Below are 21,579 nucleotides of genomic sequence, written 5' to 3'. Positions count from 1 at the left end.
AAATAAATATATCTGGCTTTAATCATATAAACAAAGCAATCTTTTATCCAGCATCCAAAAATACAAATGCTGCAAACCAGCCAAGTAATTCTAACCACTTGAACTGCAAGTGGTTAGCATCCATAGCTCATGTAGAGGAACCTACTGACAGGATGTTGAAAAGTCAGAAGTTCTATCTTCAGTTTGCCACAAACCACAAGTCATTTAGCAGACAAATGACATCAGCATAAAACATCTTCCCCTAAATGTAAGACCTTGAATGGGACAAAGTACAAACACCATGAAACATAGTGGCAGTAACATGCTGTGGAGATGCTTCCTTTCAGTGGCACAGAGAAGTTGATCAGAGTTGATATGAAGAAGAAGGGAGAAACGCACAAGACAATCCTAAAAGAAATCCTGTCAAAGGTTGCAAAAGGCTTAGAGTTGGGACAGAGCTTCACATTCCAATAGGATGACTTTAATCATGTTTCCAGAGTGACAATGGAATGGTTAGACTGAAGCAAATTAAAATGTTATAATGGTCTGGTCAAAGTGCAGATATAAATTTGATTGGTAATATGAAGGAAGATAAACTATCTTTCACAATTGCTCTGAATCCAATTTGACTAGGCTTGAGTTGCTTTTCAAAGAAGAATGGAAAAAGTGTCACTTTATACCTGGGCAAAGCAAGTAGAAATATATCTGAAAAGACTTACTGCTGTAATGGCAAGCATAGGATGTAAAACCTATTGATCCAAGGAAGCTTAATACTTTGCATAATTTTTACAGAATTATGCAAATTTTTTGTGTTGGCTCACCACAAAATGAGCCAACACAATGTACATTAGTTTCTGGTTGCAATGCAACAAAAGGTGAAGAGTCTGTAAATATGTTTGGCAACAAACTTTATTAAAAAATAACTCATGCCAGCAGTTCTCAGAAATACGATGCACATATGTAATGCACATAACATCTAGCAGATTTATTGTCATATGGTGCTTAGTTTTTGATAGTTTGTGGTTTTTTAAGAATAAGTTATGAAGATGGCAGAAGAAGACTTTCAGTTTTAAAAAAAACCTGAGCTCAACAAAATTCATTTAAAAAGGTGCAGCTTACTCTTAATGCAGATTTCTTTAAGATATTTTTAATATCTTAAAAATCTCATCATAATATCTTAATATCTCATAAAATATTAACAAAGTCAGATTTACTTTGTTTTAGTTCTGATGTAAAAGAAAATGGAAAGCATAAAACGTAATGATGCTCATTAATTTAAAAGGCTTTCCCTTTTGGGGGAAGAAAGGGAACTTAACTCCCTTTTACATCTACTATGAAAATACCTTCAGTGTAAACAAATCAAAAACAAATGATGATAGCTACTTTTATGTTACCATGCTTAAAATTTCGTTTGCAGTAAATGCCAAATTGACTAAAAAGAGTGACATGAAATGTTGAGAGAGCAGAAAATAAATCAAACTTATTATCTCTGGGCCTTCCCCCAAGCCTGTCTGCCAGGACACAGTGAAGTGCTTGAGATGGTATTTTGCCCTCAATGCAAATTAATTAAGAAAGTAGGAAGATACAGTGGACTTCTCACACTATCTTGCTAAGATTTAGATAAAGTAATCAATATCACTTTCAGTAGGCAGATTATTTCCTTCTGGAAAAGGCCAGGTTAGCACAGACCCCACCCCCACAATGCTACAGTGAGATAATTAACTTCTCAGTTATGGGAGAAACATGAGAGCAGCATTGATATTCACTTATAACCTTAGGCATGGAAGTTAATCAGCACATTTACCAAAATGTCAAAGTATTCATCTAACATGCTGGAGTTAACTTGTTTACTGGCTCTTTATTTCACAGCCTCCTTAGATAGAATCAATGGTCATTTACTCAAATGTGGTTTAAGGCACTTGTGAGTCAATGCAGTGTTTAATTCCAAGACCCTTGAAGATTTATAGAACATGCAGGCTCTGTTTAACTTTAAGACTAAAGATTGCTCATTGCTCTACCAAGCTCAACTCCTAATTTTATTCTTCAGTTTGAAAAAAACCCAAAAAGACACGTTGATTATAAAAGTAATTGAGAATTTAGTCAAATCTCATCTACTGCGTTATTCTTCTTTCCACATGTTTTGCATTACAGTATTTGAATGTGCTCAGATTCACATAAAAACGAGAGCCCACATTGCTCCATTCTTTTATTATACATGCCTCTGGGGGTTTGTTTGATGTGCAAACACAAATGTGCCATATTTCCAGACATCTTAACATTGACTGGGTACGAGTCAAACTGGTTAAATCGAATTTGATATATTACCATCTTCCCCTTAAATAAATAAAATTCATTTTTGTTGGATAATAAAAGCCTCATGATAACTGCTGGGTGCAATAACTTCAGTGGTCTCACTGCCTGTCCGTATTAATTGAATTTTGTGCAAAACCATTTTACCCACATGTGGAGGGCCAAACTGATCTGATTTGGGTTCATTATTTTTCAATTTGAATTGCATTACCTTTACAATGTTTTCTGAAAGCTGAGACCAAACAAGAGCACGCCTCATGTGCCTCCCAATGTTTTATGTTTTCGACATCTTTGACACTGTCTTGTGCTCAGAATAAATTCAACTGCTATCACACTTTGAGAGTCACAACCCAGACATACAATACTGCGTGGATACTTGGTGTTTTGCCATTTTCATTTTAAACATAAAATACATTTTATTTCTAAAACTCAGTTTTATTACTTTGTTTTCCTTAAGACCCATTAAAAAGGAATCAAAAATTTTAAAAATAGAAAATGTGTCACAAAAACCTTCCCAGAATAACAGCTTGTACAGAATTATGCATGGATTCTGCTTTATACATGTACACACAAGCAGGTGTTTCATGTAGTTTACCGCTTACTTCTACGTGCAGAAGCAGCAACTTTTTATGTTCCTTAAGTGTTCATCTTCAATTTCAAAAGAAATCCTCCACCTTTGATTACTTTAAGGTCCACATTTCCTTTATTTCAACACAAAGTCTCTCGAGATGTGTGCAATTTATGTCCTTCCTTTGAATGTATTCATGCAGGTATAACTTCCAGAGAACCTGTGGATTTCCTCAAGGGCAACTTGTGGCATGAAGCTGGAGAGTTTGGAGAGACAAGGGACAAAGCTTTCAATAAAAGGCATAACTTAAGGTGAAAATGTTTTTAAAAAAAACAGATCAAATGAAAAGAACAGAAAATATAAAAAGAGAATTTGTTTTACCTTTTAAGTATAACAAGGGCGTGCATTGTCCAGGGCAAGTAAAGGATGACCTTGTCAGTTCTGACAGCATCAACGGTCTTCTGGGCAACTACTTCAGGCTTAAGTGGTGGAAAGAGCTGAGGAAACCTAGAAAATAATAAATGTAATATTTGTAGATAAATGGAGCAATCTTATCAAATGAATAACTTTTTTATCTGGTTACATAGATTCGAGTGTCTACCAACCTGACTCTCATACCCCGAAACATCTCTGTGTTAGTGTGGAAAGGAAGCACAGTGGTGCAGCCGACACCGGGACAGTCCAATAGGCCAAGTGTCAAACTCTCCATGAAGGCCAGTGATGAGGCTTTAGAGGTGCAATAGTCTATGGCCCCAGGGATTGGGGACTGGGACAGGATGGAGTTAATGCACACTACATGGCCGTGTCGTAGTTCCAGCATTCGAGGCAGGAAAGCCTTTGTTGTCTAAAGCATTAACATAAAAATAGAGAAAGAAGGAAAGAAAACAAATGCAGGAAGAGGAATGAAGAACAGAACCAACATGATAAACTGTCTGCAGCGTCATTACATATTATATTTCCTATTACATTTAGCTGATAATTCTGTTTGTGTCTCCTTATGACAAGGTCCTTTGATCTTAATACAGAAAAAAATGCAGAGAGTTTCAAAACCCCTCCTATGTGTCAGAGACTGAGAGGCAATTTGGAAATTCTTCACTTAACCTGCCATAATAGCAGTCATGACTGACATGTCCGGGGTGCCTTCTGTATACACTTTCATACTATGATCAAGACATAAAGGTAAGGATAATCCACCAGAAGGAATTCCCCTAATTGTGCAGGCAAACAGTCTCTGTTTTGACTTGTGAAAGGCTTACCCAGAACTGTCCCAAGGTGTTGATATGTTGACTTTTTAGAAGAGCATCATCATCGCTGTCCATCAGACTTTTCCCATGCACTACAGCTGCATTGTTCACTAATATTGTAACATCTCCAACCTTGGATAAAAAAAGCACAAGATACCATGGACATTAAAATTTAAATAAAATGCTGGAAAGCAAGAAGATATTTTAAAGGGGGATAGAATTGCCTCTGCTTGTAGCTTTGCAGTACTTCGGACAGTTTACCTTCTCTCTCACCACCTTGGCTTGTTTGTACACTTCGTCCCGATTGGCCACATCACATACAAAGTAACAGCATTCTGATCCAGAGAGGGAGATTTCTTCAACTGTCTCTTTTAAACACTTCTCTGTTCTGCCCCAAAGGATCACCTGATAAGCAGCAAGATTTTTAAAGATTAGAGACAAATAAACAGAAGTTCTGCAAAGAAACTGAGCACAACACAAACTAAGTGCACTCTTATGTGACCTTTATATTATGTGAGAGGGTAATAAGGGGATTTACTTATTCTTTATTTGTTTGACTGAACATGACATCTTTTATGCAACTTTCTGGCAATAAGACATGTTGCTCTTTTCATTTATAGAACAAAGAGGCCATTTTTACTCAAACAAATAGTCTTCGTAGAAGATTAAAGGCTTCGAGGCTGCTGTGAATGAACTGTCTCTTCATCCACCCGTACACTAAATGAACGCTGGTCATTTGAGCAGGGAACTTGGTGTTGGATGGGGATGGGAAGGAGGGGGACCCAGTGATTGGGCAATTAGATCCGTCAGTCTTTGGGGTCAGGGAAAGGTAATGAAATCACGGGGTCAGCCATCCTTATCTCTTAAATACAAATTCTCAGAGAGATTACACAGCTTGTTGGGCAGATGAGCCTTGTCATTCCTGGTAAGGGAGTCCGAAGACAATGTGTGTGTGAAGAGCTGAGGATGTCAGTGTAGGCGTTGGCTGGTTGCCCATGACTGCGAGGATAGCACTGGGCAGTAAAGTGATCTTGCATATTTAAGTCAGGAAGCGTGTAGTCAGCAAGGCTACTTCTTGGCCCAATGTTCAGCCTGGAATCTCATATTATTTTGCCAATGTTCATTTGTAAACACCCATTTAATCAGTTGGTATGTGGGAATTTACATTGACTTTGAGATATGATTCTAAAATATGTAATTACAGAAGTTATACTTGAGAATTTTGTAGAAACTGGATATTTTCTTTACAGAGTCTGTGTTATAAATATATGACTGCACAATCTGGAGGTCTGCTATTTGTAGAGGCAAATCAAAGTCAGTGACTCCATACAATCAACTAAGGTGTCTTAGTTAATATTTTGCCAACTGGCATTATAATTTGAAATTGACTGCTTTATATTATAACTATGATTGAACCTGAAAGTATGTAATTAAGTTTTAATAATTCCATATGTTTGGAATAACTGATCATATAGTTCTGCATGTAGATAGGATCTAACTGCCTTGTAAAGTACCTTGAGATGGCATTTGTTGTGAATTAGTGCTGAATAAATAAACTCAATTGGAACGGAACCAAATATAGCATTGTCAGAAAACAATGGAAGATCTTCAGATCCAGTCTTTTCACATTATGATTCTCTTTGGCAGTGTTCTGGTTAATGGTGAACACGGTAGATTATCATAAACAAATATTTAAGCAATATAGTTTAGGGGCACCACCGATTACAGTCTTCAATGTGCTCTTAAATTCCTTATCAGAACTGTTGGCAATCAGGAGTTTGCCTCCTGAAAACAGCTCTCGTTTGATTGGGGTTTTGTTTGTTTGCTTCATTTGCAAGGCCATTTAAGTAGTCACTGAAGGAAGACAGGTCTTGATAAATAATTTAAAGCTTTTAATAGGATTTGAGCAAGACAAATAAAGTTGACAGTTCTCATTAAAACTTGACACTTAAAACCGTGTTCTCCTGTTAAAACATTATTTAATTTATCAGTTTATCACCCGTCAAAGCACACAGGACAATCAGAGCAAGCACACATTGGCCAAATTGATATCCGAATAGAACACTGTTTATAATTGTTCTTGCAAAGGCAGTCTTCTTTGGTGATAAACCGCTGATTGCTCCAACAAGGCATGCCTAACAAGACACAATGTCAACACACGAATCAAGTAAAAGCTCTCTAATCAACAAATTAATGTGGTAAAGCTTGAAAGAAATTCTTGACAGAGATAGAGCACGTCACTCGATACAGACTGAGGCACAACTCTCTGTGTACTGAGTTGCTTCAGCTGAATTACAGTGATACTTTATCTCCCAAGTCTCAATGTATGGGTGGGTATGAACCCTCCTTTTCACACCCATTGTATGAGCCAGCAGAGAGGCGGCACACAGAGGGGGCAGCAGGAGTTCAGGAGGCAGTCGCCTGCCGCTGTCTAATTACTGCAGAGACAGCAAGGTCAGTTGCAGGGCAATACCCAGCTGGGAGTGGTGTGCTTCCCGCCTCAAGCACAACACAAGCACAACCACACAGACCTGTTGTCTGTGTATTGCTTTGGTTCACCTTCCACATGAAGGTTTACTTGTGTTATTGACAACTACTTTTCTTTCTAAAGTTAGTTTCAAAAAGGATATTTGAAGAAATGTACTTTTTAAATGTGTCTATACTTTGACTTTCTTGAAATCTTTTCTACAAACTTCCTTGCAAACACGAGTTTCCCTTTGCAATACATCCAACATATGTCAACTAGTTCACAGCTGAATCTACCACTCTTCATTTTGGTAAATTCTTACAGTTATCTTAGCCTACATCAAACAAAGCAAATCAGGGATTTTTGACTTCCAGTCACAATGGGGCTGACACCTATGGTGAGTGCAAAGTTCACATAGGTCAGCCATATCCATAATTGCCCACCTATTTCCTTCTAGCATCTCTTTATCCACAGAGCAATTGTTACAGACATTACCAAAGGTGTTGTTTTCAAAGACCTCACACCTTGATAATAGTCAACAATGAGATGCTGAAAAGCATAGTGACATCCTTTGTTGTGCAACTCCAAAGAAATGCTTTTAAAATCAACTGCTTTCTTCCTGCTCATTCCCCTAGGATGTGGCATCAAAAGATGCAGGTAAACAGTTAATGTTTCAGTGAACTTTCAGCAATGTCTTCAAGCTGGTACAATTATGTTTCAAAAGATAATTTGAGCTGCAATGCCTGTGTCACACATATATAGATGATTACAGTCATCAACTTTCAATTGGTCTGCTCAATGTGGGTTGAAATTACAACATTTTAACCCATGTGTAATGGAGGCGAGCATCTGAGGTGATCAAAAAGAGCTTCTCCATTAACACAACCCTATTAAAGCGACAACAGTAATTTTCAAGTACTTGGCTCTGCAATGTTTAGCTTCAAGATTAGTAGACATACCACTGGCGGATTGTCATCCTTAGCATAAAGCAGTCAGAAAAGCATTTTGGTTAAGATTGACAGAGGATAGGAGCTTTTGGTTGAGAGGGCAAAAATGGGCTTCATTACTACTGAAGAACATAAATTTATAATAAACATGACCCTCACATGACCTCCAACAGGTCACTTATATATATATATATATATATATATATATATATATATATATATATATATATATATATATATATATATATATATATATATATATATATATATATATATATATATATATATATATATATATATATATATATATATATGCCCACCTATTTCCTCTAGAAATTGGACTGTTCTAAAGCATCTCTCATGGTGTCCCAATGTGCCAGAATTGTACTAAGTATTAACTCACAAGAGACAAATTAAAAATGCTTATAAAGCCATTTTCTAATCTGCAGGAACTGCTTCAATAATGCATGTAACAGAATTAACTTTTGCTTGGATATGTGGATATTTTCAGCAGATGAAATTTCACAAATAGAAAAAAAAGTATAACAGGTCACTGATCTGTTATGGCTATGAATAGCTCACGGAGTTATGCAGAACTTTTGGGCACAAACCATTCCCCAACACCACCTTGCAAAATTTAAAAAGCAGTATGACAAAATGTATGCATTATGTTGTCTAATTATTTTACCTTTTTGGCTCCTTGCTTTGCGAACTCCTTGGCCAGGTGACGTCCAATCCCTCGACCTCCACCAGTGATCAATACCACCTCCTTACTTAAGTCCTTCTTGCTGCTTGGCAACAGCGACAACAAACTTGCCCGGACTATGTGATAGAACATTTGGATCGGGAAGAAAAGCATACGAAATGCGCTTTTCAGCTCCATCTCGGAAAGTGGTCACAGACAGCAGACAAGTAATACACTGACTAGCTCTAATGTCCTCCAAACAGTGCGCCGCGGGAGATATCTGCAAATATATATAGATATATATTTTATCTACAGCCTCAGAAAGATTTTCATAAGCAAATCGGACGCGGGATGTTAAATAATGAAACCCAAAAGTGCGTTTGTTTTGAGCGCTTTGACATCCTCGAAGGGCATCAGGCTCTTAAAAAGTCTGAGTAATCACTCATCTTTGCTTGTCAGCCACCGAGTGAGAGGCAGAAGCGTGAAAGACAAATCCAAGCGACGCAGTGTGTTGTTGTGCGCTACTGAAACCGCCGCGGTCTTTGGTGTTGTGTTCCTCTCCTGTCCTGCTTTATATATTACCCCCTCTTCCTAGACTTTGAGATATTTTCACTAGTGGAAAGTCCTGGTGAACCTAGAGGGGCGGATTGTAAGGGTATTAATCCTGATTGATATGTTAAGTGTGGATGAATATTTTGCTCCAGTGCCCGTCTGCCCTGACTGCTTGCGTACTTGCATCTTCTCCACCCCCTTTATATGTCTACAGCAGCGCTGGTACTCGATCTGTGGTCCCGCTCCCCCCTCCAGCGGTAACCCCCTGTGCGTCCCAGGTGGGTGCTCAGTCTGCTTTGGGAAAATTTAACGTCGTAATCCCGTTGACCTGAATTTAACCTCATTGCATAAGTAACAGGATTATACAAGTGTTGCAATCGCTCAACAGCAGTAAGACAATACAAAAATCACTGGGTAAAAAAGTTTGAGGGAGTTTTAGACAATGTCCGAAAAGTAGCTGGGCAATTACACCATAAATCAACCAATTACCCCCAATTAATTAAGCTTAACAACTAAGCAAGCAAATAGTGAATCAGTGACGTGCAAACAAACATAGCCATAAGAAAGCAGTGAGTATTTTTAAGGCTCTCTTATGTTGATGCTTATCTGTGAATTGGAAGGAAAATACTTATTTAAAAATAAATAAATAAATAAATAAATAACAAAAAATAAACCCCCATTTCCCGTCTTGTTTTTGATTTGAAATCCTTTGAATTCCTGTACCACAAACTCCCTTCAGAAATCTACTAATGAGTGAATAAAACCCACTAGTGTGATACTTAATCTCATACATATGTTTTGTGATGGCCAGAAAAAAATAGAACCCTAGCAAAGATCAAGCATGGTATTGTGAATCAATGTAAATCAGAGCTACGTTTTAAAACTACTACCCAAGCTATGATCATCTGACAGAATACTGTTCATTCCATCATCTAAAAATAGGAGTATGTCACAACTGCTAACCTGAAAAAATATGGCAACTGAGAGGCAGAAGTGGATAACAATTTTAGAAGTAAGAAATGGTCCCATGGAATCTGTCAACAATTCAACTATTTGTCATTTACTCCACTAATCTGAAGTTCATGGGCAAGTGGCCACCAGAAAGCCAAAAGAAAACAATCTAAGACTAAGACATATGTGCAGAATCCTATTTGTAGCATTGCACATGACTCTGAACACAACATCCTTATGGTGACACATGGTGACACCAGTACCATATGCTGGGGAAGAGTTTCTTCCCTAGCATGTGGAAAGGCTAAATACAGGGCAGCCCTGCAAGAAAACCTGAGAAACTACAAAAGACTAACACTGACATGGAGATTCACCCTCTAGCAGGAGGGTGAATCTCCTGCTAGAACATGCCAGAACCTTACTGAAGTGCTTTAGATGAATGCCTATTTGTGAGTGAGAATGGACTAATTAAAGTCCAGACCTACATAAAATGTATAATCTGGCTTAAATAGACATGAAAGTAGCTGTTCACAGATGCCTTTACATTTAGTTGTTGCAAAGAAGACTGGACTAAAGTTTCACAATCTAGATATGCGAAGCTGAAAGAAACATATTCCAAAAATCTGGTGGCTTTCACTTCAGAGACAAGTTCTGTTCAGTTGAAAGAAAAACTGTATACTTTATATAATCATACTCATGATAAAGGTATTGGCCTCTTTCTTTTATAAGCAGAAAGTACCCTGAATGAATCCAAAATGCTGTTTTTCATTAACGTAATTTATAAAACAGAAAAACAATCCCTATTTAAATCACAGTGGTCCGAGGTGAAGAAAGTAAATCCCCCACTAAACCTGGATATTCAAATAGAAAGTAGAATTCCTGAATCCTTTAGTCACACATGACCAGTCATTGAAATACTAAAACAGCAAAGCAGTCCCACATTTTTTGGACAGTTTTGTTCCCTAATAAATAAAATTCAGTTATTTGAAAAATTATATTGGATTTACTCAAGTTTATATTGTTCAATATTCAACTCATTTGAAAGATCGGAAAAGAAATACTGTAGTGGGGAGAAATATTTTTGAGACCAATCTACACACCTCACTTTTCAGATTTTTATCAACAAATACAGACATTTTTTTCTGTCTATACCTATTTGTTGCAACAGTATTTTTGAAGTTGGTTACTCTTTTTTGATAAGTGTGGAATTTAGAATATAGGTCACACTCACTCTCACAACGCTGTCGGTCTTACTTGCAGAAAAATGTATGTATAGCTAAAAAAAAATCCATATGAATTAATGGGCCTCAGACAAAATTCCAGTCTGTGATGTTTGGCCTTGACACTGTGATTTTTACCAGGAGTCACTGAAGGCTTTTTCAGCAACTGGTTTTAAAGAGCAACCTCACAATGGTCGCTTTGTGTAAGACTGAGCTACTTAGGGGAAGCAGAGGGGCTCTGAGGGCTTTGCTTCAAACTCTGGAACAACCCATATACAGATGCTGTCCTTAGTTTGGAAATTTCTGAAATGTCAAGAAATGTAATTTCTTTGTTAAATATTTTTATCTAAGGTTGTATATTTTCAAATGATCCAATTTCAATTACAGGACATTTCATAACATATTTCTGTCCTAGTATGTTTCTTAGACATATTGCAAAAGATGAGTATATGAGTTATCTCAGTAGCTGCTGCCCATTCATACCTAAGCTATCACTGCCATCTACAGATTAGCAGTGAAAGTTCAGATATAAGCGTTTTCATACAGCCTTCTTATGGAAGCCTCAGAATGTTTTCTTCCAAATACACACAGTAAGAAGGTACCCTGCAGCAAAAGCAGTTTGAAATAAATTGGGTTTGTCGTGGCATCAAGAGGATTAAAAAAAATGGCTAAAACTTTTCCAGATTTATCTGAAAATGTTTCCGCTGGAACTCAGCTATACTGGTTTTCTTAAACAAGACAGAACTGAAAGATTTCTGTGCAATATTCAACTTTGAATATAAGGGATTTATTTGAACAACCCATATGTAGTTTTATTACACAGCCATGACATATATTGAAGGATAAAATTATTTTGCTGTGCAGCAGGCAGTTAAAGATTTTCGGGTTTGAAACAAAGGTCAGAATATATTGTATGCAGATGTGGGAACAAGAAAACAGACTCAAAACAGGTAGATAAAACATTTTCCCCTAATGACTTACCTTCAGACTAGCAGACCAGCTACACCATGGACATTGGCTCAACAATTTTAATAATTGGCTTTGCAGCTCTTGCTCCAGCCCTCATCCTTCTTGTAATTGGACTCGTGTGCTCTGAGCTGATGAATTCAGACATTCCTCGTGGGGCTTCAAATAGTGGTAAGCTGCACATGGTTCAGGGTTTGTTTGTTGGTATGGCAATTGTGGTCAGCATCAGCATGATTGGAACTGTGCTCATTGTGTTTCTGTCATGTTTTTTTTTTTTTTTACATGAATACAAATATTGTTTTTATTTTTAAAACTAGATCCAAGATCTCTTCTAATCCAACTTTTTATGCTATGTTGCTGTCCTTTCTTTGTCCTCCAGCAGCTGATAAAACCAAGATGAGAGAAATTTCAGATAAGAAATCACGTCTACCAGAGCTGCTCAGAGACACAAAGTTGTGTATTTCCCTTCTTTGATGTTGTCATACTAAACACGGTCTCTCAGAGAGAATAACCTTCAGTTTGACTTTACCCATCAAGAACACTCTTTATCTTGTTTGTTTTTACTGCTTCTTCCTTTTGTTGGAGATCTGTGGTTTCTCTGCTGACATGTTTGGATACAACATTGTTTGGGCACAGGTCATCTAACAATAATTTAAGATGTGTGTATTTGACTTGTTTGGCACATATTCCCACAGATCTACAAGTAAAGACTTTCTGATGTGCCTGTTGCAGGGTAAAGTTATTTGAACACCTATTGTGTCTTTAATCCTGGTCCAATTAACAATTCAGTTCAACTGGGATATCTACACTTTCCTTTCACAATTCAGTGTATTAAATAAACCAGACATTTTGAAAGTCATATTCTGCTTCTCATCTTTGATGTTGCTGAGAATACCAAGAAGAGCAACTACTTTTTTATATCAATAAAAAATTAATTTCTTCTGAGCTGGTACATCTTCTAATCATGTCAAGTAAATATGTATTTTAATTGTGATGCCTGTCACCTTCACTATAATTCATTCATTACCAGCAGCTGTGACATATTTTTGTCTGACCATATTTCCATTAAAGCTTTTATCTTGTCTTCACTCCACGTCGATCAGAAAGCCAATAATACCACCTATTTGTCTACATCGGTTTTGGTTGATTGTAACCACAATACCCATGGTTGTATTCTGCATATGTTCTACCAAAGTGAGCTGAGAACTATAGTTTTAGGCGGAACAAAATTAGCTTTTTTGATCCACAACTGAGTTTAATTATTCATTTAAGCCTCTCCAAATAAACTGATTTTTCAATTCACTAGGGCTGGTGTGAATGCACCCAACAAATCTGCTACTGTGTATCATAGATTGAGAAAACCTCTAATGTACGACAATAGCAATTTGTGGGGATCGGGCAGAATAGATGTTCAATTCATTTATTCAAGGACAAAACTATACATATGTTCTCTTACATGAAAAGTATATAGCTTTAAACAAAATTAAACTACTAAATTAGATTAATAGATTTATTCAAATGAATTCTTCAGAAAAATAATAATAGCTAAAGTAATTCAAACTTAACTGGACTGAAATAATAGAGTGGGGAGGCTGTACTAACCTCCCCACCTACTTACCGTTCTCTAACTATTCAAGTTATTTATCTGTCTTACAGAAAAACAATTCACATCATTCATTTTAAAAAAGATCAGGATTATTTTTTTGTTGACAATGCAAAGATTTATTTTAAAATCAGCAATAATTGGGGCGTGCTCCGGTGGCGTAGAGGGTAGCGCTCCCCACGCTTGGAGGCCCTCAGTCCCCGACGCGGCCGTCGCGGGTTTGATTCCCGGACCGGACGACATTTGCCGCATGTCTTCCCCCTTTTCCTTCCCCCTTTCCTGTCAGCCTACTGTGATATAAGGGACACTAGAGCCCACAAAAAGACCCCCTGGTGGGAAAAATAAAAAATAAAAAATCTGCAATAATTTGCATAGAAAATCACCCTGAAATACTACTTGGATTAAAATGAAGGCATAATATGAAAAGGATAAAAGTGATATAATAAAAAAAACTGGCATGGTCTATGATAATTTGTTAATTGGATCCTTCTTATTTGAACAGATTGTGACAACATCTTTTGGTATATAATCAATAAATCCCACACAACTGTGTCTTTATTTTTTATACTGTCTAAAAATCCTAGACAAAATGCATGATTTTTTTCTGTGTGTAAAAAAACAAAATGTAAATGTAGTACCTTTCTACATCTCTTAATATGCAATGTAAAAATTTGATGTGAAATAGCCATGACAAATAACTTTCACTTTATAATATTCAAGCAAAGTCATTTTGTATGCTTTCACTAAAGGTAAATTTCCCAGTACCCCTGCAGTCACTGAAACTTAACCATCTCTCTCTCTCTCTTTCTCTGTCTATTTCTGTCTCTTCTTTTACACCTCTTAGCCACCAATTAGCCCCTGATCACAGGGATCCTGCTGAACGACTGCAGGTCTGGAACATGTCATACCCTGTCTGTGACTGTGACAGAGTTTAGTCTGGACTCTAGCAGAGTTGCATTCAGAGAGGACAGCAGAGGGGCTACCCTGGCTGCCATGCTTTGCCAAAAGCTGGCAAGGAAAGAGGGCAGACATCTGTCATTCCCCTGCACTCAGCTCCTAATCTACCCAGTTCCTACAGATGGCAGATTTCAAACTGCCTTTATACTAGTAAAATCGTGCTGTGGCCATATTGTTTTATGGCTGAATGACAATCTATTTTCAGCACAACCTGGAGACTTGTATGTTTGCTGAGAAGTGCTCAGAAGTAATCGCACACCCACTGAGATTAGGCCATACTATGAAAATGATCTCTTCTTTTCCAACATGGAGCCTTGGAAGCATTGCAGCCCCAGAAGATGTTTTACGAGTGTAACACAAAGAAAGCTGCTTAGAGTCCCGATATATACTTTTTTCTCCCCTCCAAGGGGTCTTTTGTTGTGGGCTCTAGTGTCCCTTATTTGAAAGTAGGCTGACAGGAAAAGGGGAAGGTGAGAGAGGAAGACATGTGGTAAATGTTGACGGGTCCGGGAATCGAACCCGTAACGGCTGTGTTAAGGACTCAAAGCCTCCAAACGTGGGTCACGCTATCCCCTACACCACCACAGCACGCCTGTCATGATATTTTACCTTTGCTTATTTACAGACATATGGTGCTATCATTCTAAAACTCACTGCTTCTGTAGCCATCTGACAACATGCAATGAATAGTTTCCAAATGTTAATGTTTTTAATCAGGACAATCACATCTTTTCTTTTCTTCTGTAAATATTACCTAAATTTTATTATATTTTCCAAATTTGTTCCAAATTCTATAACACAAGCTATAATCCAATATCTCCCATCACAGAACCCTGAAGAATATCCACCACAACTGGAAAAAATACTACTGAAAGATAAATGTCATAACTCAACTCAAAATATGTATGTCTTTAATCTTAACATGTAAGACGTCTCTTATTTGCAAACAGTAAACCCAGCTTACCTTATTTTTAGTGTTTGCTGTGTCCATGGCAACCAACCTCTTGTTTGTTTCCTCCAGTAAGGGATCAGGTGACTACATGAAGTCTTCTTGATTTGCCAGCCTTCCTCAGAAAATGCTTCAGATTTGACAGTGGGTAAAGTATGGACCAAAAGGATATTGAAAAGCATAAATGGACCCAAATAGGATGGATAATAGAACAGAGATATAAAAATAGAGGGCTGACAGGCAATTGGACTGAAGGAAGACTTCAGCTAAGGTGATGCTATCATTGATCTACATATTTTAATTTGCTGCAGTAATTCAACATTGTATGCCTATATATCATATTCTCTTTTATCAGATAATACAGATTATTGTTTAATCCTGAATTCTAATTGGTATGGCCTGGTTGCAGTAGCATTATTTTTTTAGAACCTCAGCTAATATTAAGATAAATTGCAAAGTTATTAAGGCTTGGTTAATCTGACATCAGCTCAGTATCTTAGGACTGGCTCAAACTGAAGACTGATTGTATCGACTAGAGGTTCAGATATCAACTCCTGGTGCAGAATTTAGGAGGCAAAATGACTTAGAGAATACTGTGCAACAGAGTGGGTCGATAGTGAAATGTAAGCTTTGCTGATCTTGGAGCTAGGCTCATTGCTCAAGCCTCTGTATATCCCCCGTCCCTCATTCCTCTTTGCTGTCTGTGTCTGTTTATTCCTTCTGACATAGTTCACTCGGGAGCCAAAGATAGCTAACAGCACTGGCCGTGTAGACTACAGGCCCCACTGGGACTTTAAGCCAGACATCTTTGAGAGAAGATCTGCTGTGCTGAGAGCTGAGGTCAGCCCTTAACTTCTCATTCAGGGTATTAACATCAATTGAATGCCTGTCACAACTGTGTGAGTCAGGGTTTTCTTCTATAAATTGTAGACTTTTGCATAATATTGATGGCCAAGATAAAGGCCTGTGATAAAACTCCTTGTGAATGCAAGTTTCTGTTAAGACTCAGCAGTCATGAAAAATCGGTAAAATCATCAGTCCTAAAAGGCACTTAGAGGCTAGTTAGAGCAATTTGCTTGTGTCACATGGTAAGCGTTTTGAAGAGCATTGAGAAAGAATAGGTCTTGCCCTGCATGACTTAATCGCATGAGGTTGTGTGCAACACTTGTTTATATTGTTATCCATGGACTGCCATAAAGGATTGTGTTTGACCACCAGTCCTCATTGCCCTCACTTTATTTGGCAACAGACTCTGAACAGTTTTATGCACATAAAACCGATACTTCTTTACCAACACTACAACCCTAGAATCCTAGCACCGCCTTTCAGCCTGGGAGGTAGAACAAGCCAATTCCTGGTAAGACGACAATTTAATATGCAAATAAGCCTGTGATAAGCTTATGAAGCATGCGGAGAAGTACCAACATTGGTATCCATCTCTTTTATGGCATTGACCAAATAAATTAAACTCTGTTCATTGACATTTAAAACCGGAGTGTCCCAGATGTATTTTATTGCTCCAATTCAGTCAGGTGTGTAATCACTGACTGCTTTAACATGACAGTTTTCTTTCTATTCTTTTTACAATGTTTTCAATCAACTCAATGCAGTCGATGGATGATTATAAGGAAAAGCAGAAATCACAACTTCCATCGGTGACCACTTACAGGTCAGTATACCAAAATTACTCACTTTATGCACTTTATGCCAGTTATTGACAATGAATATGCTGTCAATAACAAGAATGATTTAAATCTGAGATAGAATCCATATTTACAGGTTTCAAATTATTGTTTTACTCAAGATGTGATGACAAACAAAATTAGCAGAACAATATGGCTGAAGATTTTTTTCCATTGTTTTGTCTGAAGTGGTTTGGAGTTTTAGGTCATATTTTCATTATTAAAATTGCAACATTCTTAACTGAAAAGACAGCTTAGGAATTTAAACAATAAAAAGTTTTTTTTTATTATTTCTGTGAAGATGTTTGTCAATTAAGTGCAAAAGTGTTCATAATGCAGGAAGAAACAAGGACAACTGAATGAATAAATATCTCTGATGTCTAAATCATACCAGATCTATGGAAGTTATGAAAAAAGACAAATACGAAATTACTGTTCAAAATAGACCTGATGTAAGTAATGAGGCAAATCAGAAGCCTCTGAGGAGATGTGCTTTCACTTCCTGCTGCCTTCCTGATCAGGTTAGTTTCTTCCTGTGTAATCTGGTTAGACATACTACTGCACCATTCCCTAAGTGTCCCATGAGTCTTATGTCCTTGTGTTATGGTAAGTCTTCAACCACATTCATGAAAGCACACTATTGTTAGCTTTCTCAACCACATGATGGCGCTGTAGCGGCATATCACTCTATATCTTTCAGGTGTACAGCTTCAGCTTGTATTGTGAGAAACTTCATTGCAAAATAAATGTCAGTACATGTTAATAATGTTTACAATACATTGTTTAGATTATACTTATCTTTCTGTCACCTGTTTAAAAAAAACAAAAATTAAGAGGTTTCTTGTTGACAGTCAATAACTGTGGGTTCATGAACAGTGAAAGATATGTTTGTTTTCTTTTATTTGATGTTTATGAAAATAGATTACAAGGTAAATATGTCTGACTGTTACAAGAAAATTATTCCACTCAATGAGCTGATAAAGCATTTTTTATCATGAAAGAAGAATTATTAAAGTGTTAACAAATACCTGCAAAAATGTAAATGCTGCAGAGATTAAAATGTGACAAATGTTTTGGAAGCAAACCATTCATTCTCATGGCATATCCATTTACAATCTGTCATTTCCTTAAAGAGCAGCTTTAGATAATAGCATTGTATCCAGACCACTGCATTAGTTATACTCATGACTCACACAGATGAGCACAGAGGTAAATTATCAGTTTATTGCACAAACTCTGAGTGTTCAAATTTGAATAACTAATTTACTCTAGATTGTTTTTATGAATTACCTTTTACTGGAAAGAGGTTAGGCATCTGGGATGGCATTAAATTACCAGAATGTGAGGAAGAAGTGGCAAATCAAAGCAGCAAACAATTAACATGGCAGCAATTCCTGCGTAAATCTAAGCAAACAGTAATTTGACTATCATTAAAAGTCTAATCTTTTATATATACTGCCAAGGATAGAACATAGCAAACAACACATCTTTGTTTAATACCTAGTCCAAAAACAAAATAAAGTTGTTTATTAAACTGATGTGCTGTGGTTTTATGAAGAGGGTATAGTAATAACATTTCAAATAAATGGCTTACCAGTTTGTGGTGATATTTTTTGTAAGACAATAAAATCCCCCCAGTCAGTTATTACCCTAATGTAATAACTCTTGTACAAGTACTCAGTAACTATCAAATCTTATCAGCAAAAAAAGCTTAGTCCTTTTTACACACTTGTCTGTCGAGGATTCTTATCAGGTAGTGAAAGGATAAAGGGGAAAAGTAAGCCCTTTGCTTCAGAGAGGACACTCAACTCCTCATCTGCAAAAGCAGGAGAGATCTCATCGGCATCAAATCTCATGGTGAAGTGTCGGCTGAGACAGTAAACTGTGCCATCCATCGCAACACACTGAAAGGCCGGGCAGTGCAGCATTCGCTTGGCACTGCACTCATACCAAAGCCGTGCCACCGTATGGTAGCGAAACACACTGACTCCCAGTAATGGGTTTATGTCAAATCTGTAGAGAAATCTTTCCACAGCAACCATATCTATAGCTCTATCTTTGCTGCCTACTATAAGACTTGGCCTCCAGGTGTTGGTTTTGGGGTTGTAACGAAGTAAAATATATCTAAGAGTACCCCCAGAAACAAAGAGCTCTCCACTGCACACAGTCACATGATGTGCAATAGCAAAAGTATCATTAGGCAGTGGAGCCACAAATGTCCATCTGTCCTGTCGGGGGTCATAGCGCTCCACAGAGGAGAGACACTCCCCTCCGATGGCATAGATGTAGCCATCCAGTGCTGCCAGTTTGCAGCGGGGCCTGGCTTCATTCATAGGACTGATCTCTTTCCAAATGGATGTCAAAGGATTGTAGCAAAACACTCTCTTTGAGGGCGTCATTTCTCTGTCACTGCCATGACAACCTACTGCCACAAATAAGTAGTTATCCATTGTGCACATAGCACAGGCTTTAGAAATGACCTCCTGTGGGATCAGGCAAAGAGAATGCCAGACATCTTTGTAGTCATCATAAAAGTACATTGCACTGGATGTGCTCCTCTGTTCTGATTTTTGTCTCTGTGCTGCTGTATTTCTGAAGCAGTCTTGAGGGTCCATATCTGCAACTATGACAAACCTTCTCGCTCTCATTCTCTGCTTCCGAATTCGTTCCCGCTCATCAGCCATTAGCCGTCCATAAAGGTTGGGGTCCCGAAGCACCTGTAGGTAGTTGTCTGACATGACCTCCAGGGCTGCTTGCTGAACGGATTTTTGGCCCTTTTTCTTGGCAAGATGAAGTATCTCTAAACAGTTTCCAAGATTAAGTTTACTTTTCAAAATTTCCAGATCTGTGCTGAGGAATATTTCTGCTGGAAGACCCGAGAATGAACCACCTCCTACAGTCTCTACATCAGTCGCCTCCTTCACATTATGTACTTTATCTGTTGATTTTTGAAGATAGATGGTCTCATTATCTGCTGAGGCCCCATGGTGAGTCACAGGGCTTGATTGTGTTGAAATCCAAAAGTGGATGGAAGGTTCAGACTGTTCTGCTGCAGACATATAGCTCTCCTTGCGTAGGAGTGAAGGCCTTTCAGGGTGCCTCTGGTGTCCTTGTAAGGAGTCTTCCACAACAGCACTTTGTGGAAGAACTAAATCACGCATAACGATACCTGCAGGAGAATCAATGAAGCTGGTGTCCTCTGTTCCATAGTTCTTCTTTGATACAGTGTTGCGCTCATACTGGGTAAGCAAAGGTTTTGAATCTGTTATTGAGTGAGAGGAAGATTCAACATAATAGTCATATATTTTTCCACTCACAATCTTGTCTCCTGATCCTTCCAGTACTACTTTGGCATCTTCTACTTTGATCTCCGCCTTAGAGAGGAAGCTGGAGTAGACCCCCTGGTGCTCCAAGTCCTGTCTTAACTCTCTGCTCACACCCAATCCACCATCTAGCTTCTTCAAACGGCAAGGAGAGCGACGTCCAGTAATAGCTTCCATCCCATAATCTGTTGGATCATGTATCTTCAAAGTAGATCCAATTGAAATATTACTTGGTTGGTCCTGACGAACCATCTCCTTCCCTATGTATTTAATTTGATCATTATTTAAAGGACTAAATACATTCTTACTCTTTTCAACTTGGTGTAAATGAGATTCATTAAGTATTCCCTTGGTGCTGTTGGACTCCAAGTCATTAGTAGCTAAGTCTTGCTTGGCATCATCATCCTTGTCTTGAAAACAGAGATGCTGCTGTGTCCTCTTGTAGTCGTGGCTGGCAGAATTTTCTGCCTCTCTGTTTTCTTTGCCACAGGGTTTAATTTTCCTCACGTCTCTGGATCTGTAGAATCTGTAGGCCCAAGAAACCAGCAGCACTGCAGCAGCAGAGAAACTAAGTTTCACCAGCAGCTGCATGTCGAACTGGACTCCGAGAAGGTCTGCAATAGGCATAGCTGGAAAAAAATAAGACAGCAAACGTTGGTTGAATGAACCTTTCAGCTATTGTCTAAATGCCTCAGCTGCATGAAGCTGTCTGGTTTCCATTGTAAAAGAGCTGCTGTGATCCAATGACAACGCCTCTTTGCCCAAAGGATCAAGTGTAAAATGATAGCTTTAGAGTACCTATTTGCATCCCTCGCTCTGGAGAGGCGGGGCACTTTCATACACCACCTGTAGCGAGTCAGATGCAGTTTCTTTTACTATCCACAGAATATACAAATACCAATGGGACAATATTTGGTTTGCTGACTCACTCTTGTTTTTCTTAAAACCATTTAAAGGACATCTACATATTCAGATCAATGATACCTTTAAAAAAATGTTTGTGTCCATGCTGCGGCAAATCAAACATATCAAGGAGTGGACTGGCTTATAATTTGCTGAAAAATGTATCAAATACATTATCATGGGTAACATTTCTCTAACTTCCTACGTTATTTTGAGCTGTAGTAGAAAAGTCTAGTTTGAATAAGGGGTGGAGAGGTATGGTCATTGGCATCT

At 37.9% G+C, this 21,579-nt stretch overlaps 2 protein-coding genes across 2 annotated transcripts; both read right to left on the bottom strand.

Annotated features, from left to right (window-relative positions):
- Positions 1–870: 870 nt before the first annotated feature.
- Positions 871–8,927, bottom strand: dhrs3b (dehydrogenase/reductase (SDR family) member 3b). Its single transcript, XM_044121505.1, has 6 exons — positions 8,204–8,927; positions 4,363–4,506; positions 4,114–4,233; positions 3,463–3,701; positions 3,239–3,364; positions 871–3,113 (listed from the first exon to the last, which is right to left on the bottom strand). The coding sequence occupies exons 1-6, from the start codon at positions 8,396–8,398 to the stop codon at positions 3,029–3,031; spliced, it is 909 nt and encodes a 302-aa protein (XP_043977440.1). The 5' UTR covers positions 8,399–8,927; the 3' UTR covers positions 871–3,028.
- Positions 8,928–17,963: 9,036 nt separating this feature from the next.
- Positions 17,964–21,462, bottom strand: klhdc7a (kelch domain containing 7A). The gene has a single exon (XM_044121502.1). The coding sequence runs from the start codon at positions 21,028–21,030 to the stop codon at positions 18,802–18,804; it is 2,229 nt and encodes a 742-aa protein (XP_043977437.1). The 5' UTR covers positions 21,031–21,462; the 3' UTR covers positions 17,964–18,801.
- Between the last annotated feature and the right edge of the window lie 117 nt (positions 21,463–21,579).

The sequence above is a fragment of the Gambusia affinis genome, linkage group LG07 (genome assembly GCF_019740435.1).
Source record: "Gambusia affinis linkage group LG07, SWU_Gaff_1.0, whole genome shotgun sequence".
Classification (NCBI taxonomy): domain Eukaryota; kingdom Metazoa; phylum Chordata; class Actinopteri; order Cyprinodontiformes; family Poeciliidae; genus Gambusia; species Gambusia affinis.
Note: the sequence above shows the minus strand (reverse complement) of the source record. Positions and strands in the feature narration are given on the sequence as shown.

Excerpts from the sequence above, each read along its gene's own strand:
- klhdc7a (XM_044121502.1), bottom strand. The coding sequence starts at position 21,030 with ATGCCTATTGCAGACCTTCTCGGAGTCCAGTTCGACATGCAGCTGCTG.
- dhrs3b (XM_044121505.1), bottom strand. The coding sequence starts at position 8,398 with ATGGAGCTGAAAAGCGCATTTCGTATGCTTTTCTTCCCGATCCAAATG. Across the intron at positions 3,702-4,113 it reads ACACCTTGGGACAGTTCTGG|ACAACAAAGGCTTTCCTGCC; the intron begins GTAAGCCTTTCA and ends TTAATGCTTTAG. Across the intron at positions 3,365-3,462 it reads TTTCGGGGTATGAGAGTCAG|GTTTCCTCAGCTCTTTCCAC; the intron begins GTTGGTAGACAC and ends ATTATTTTCTAG.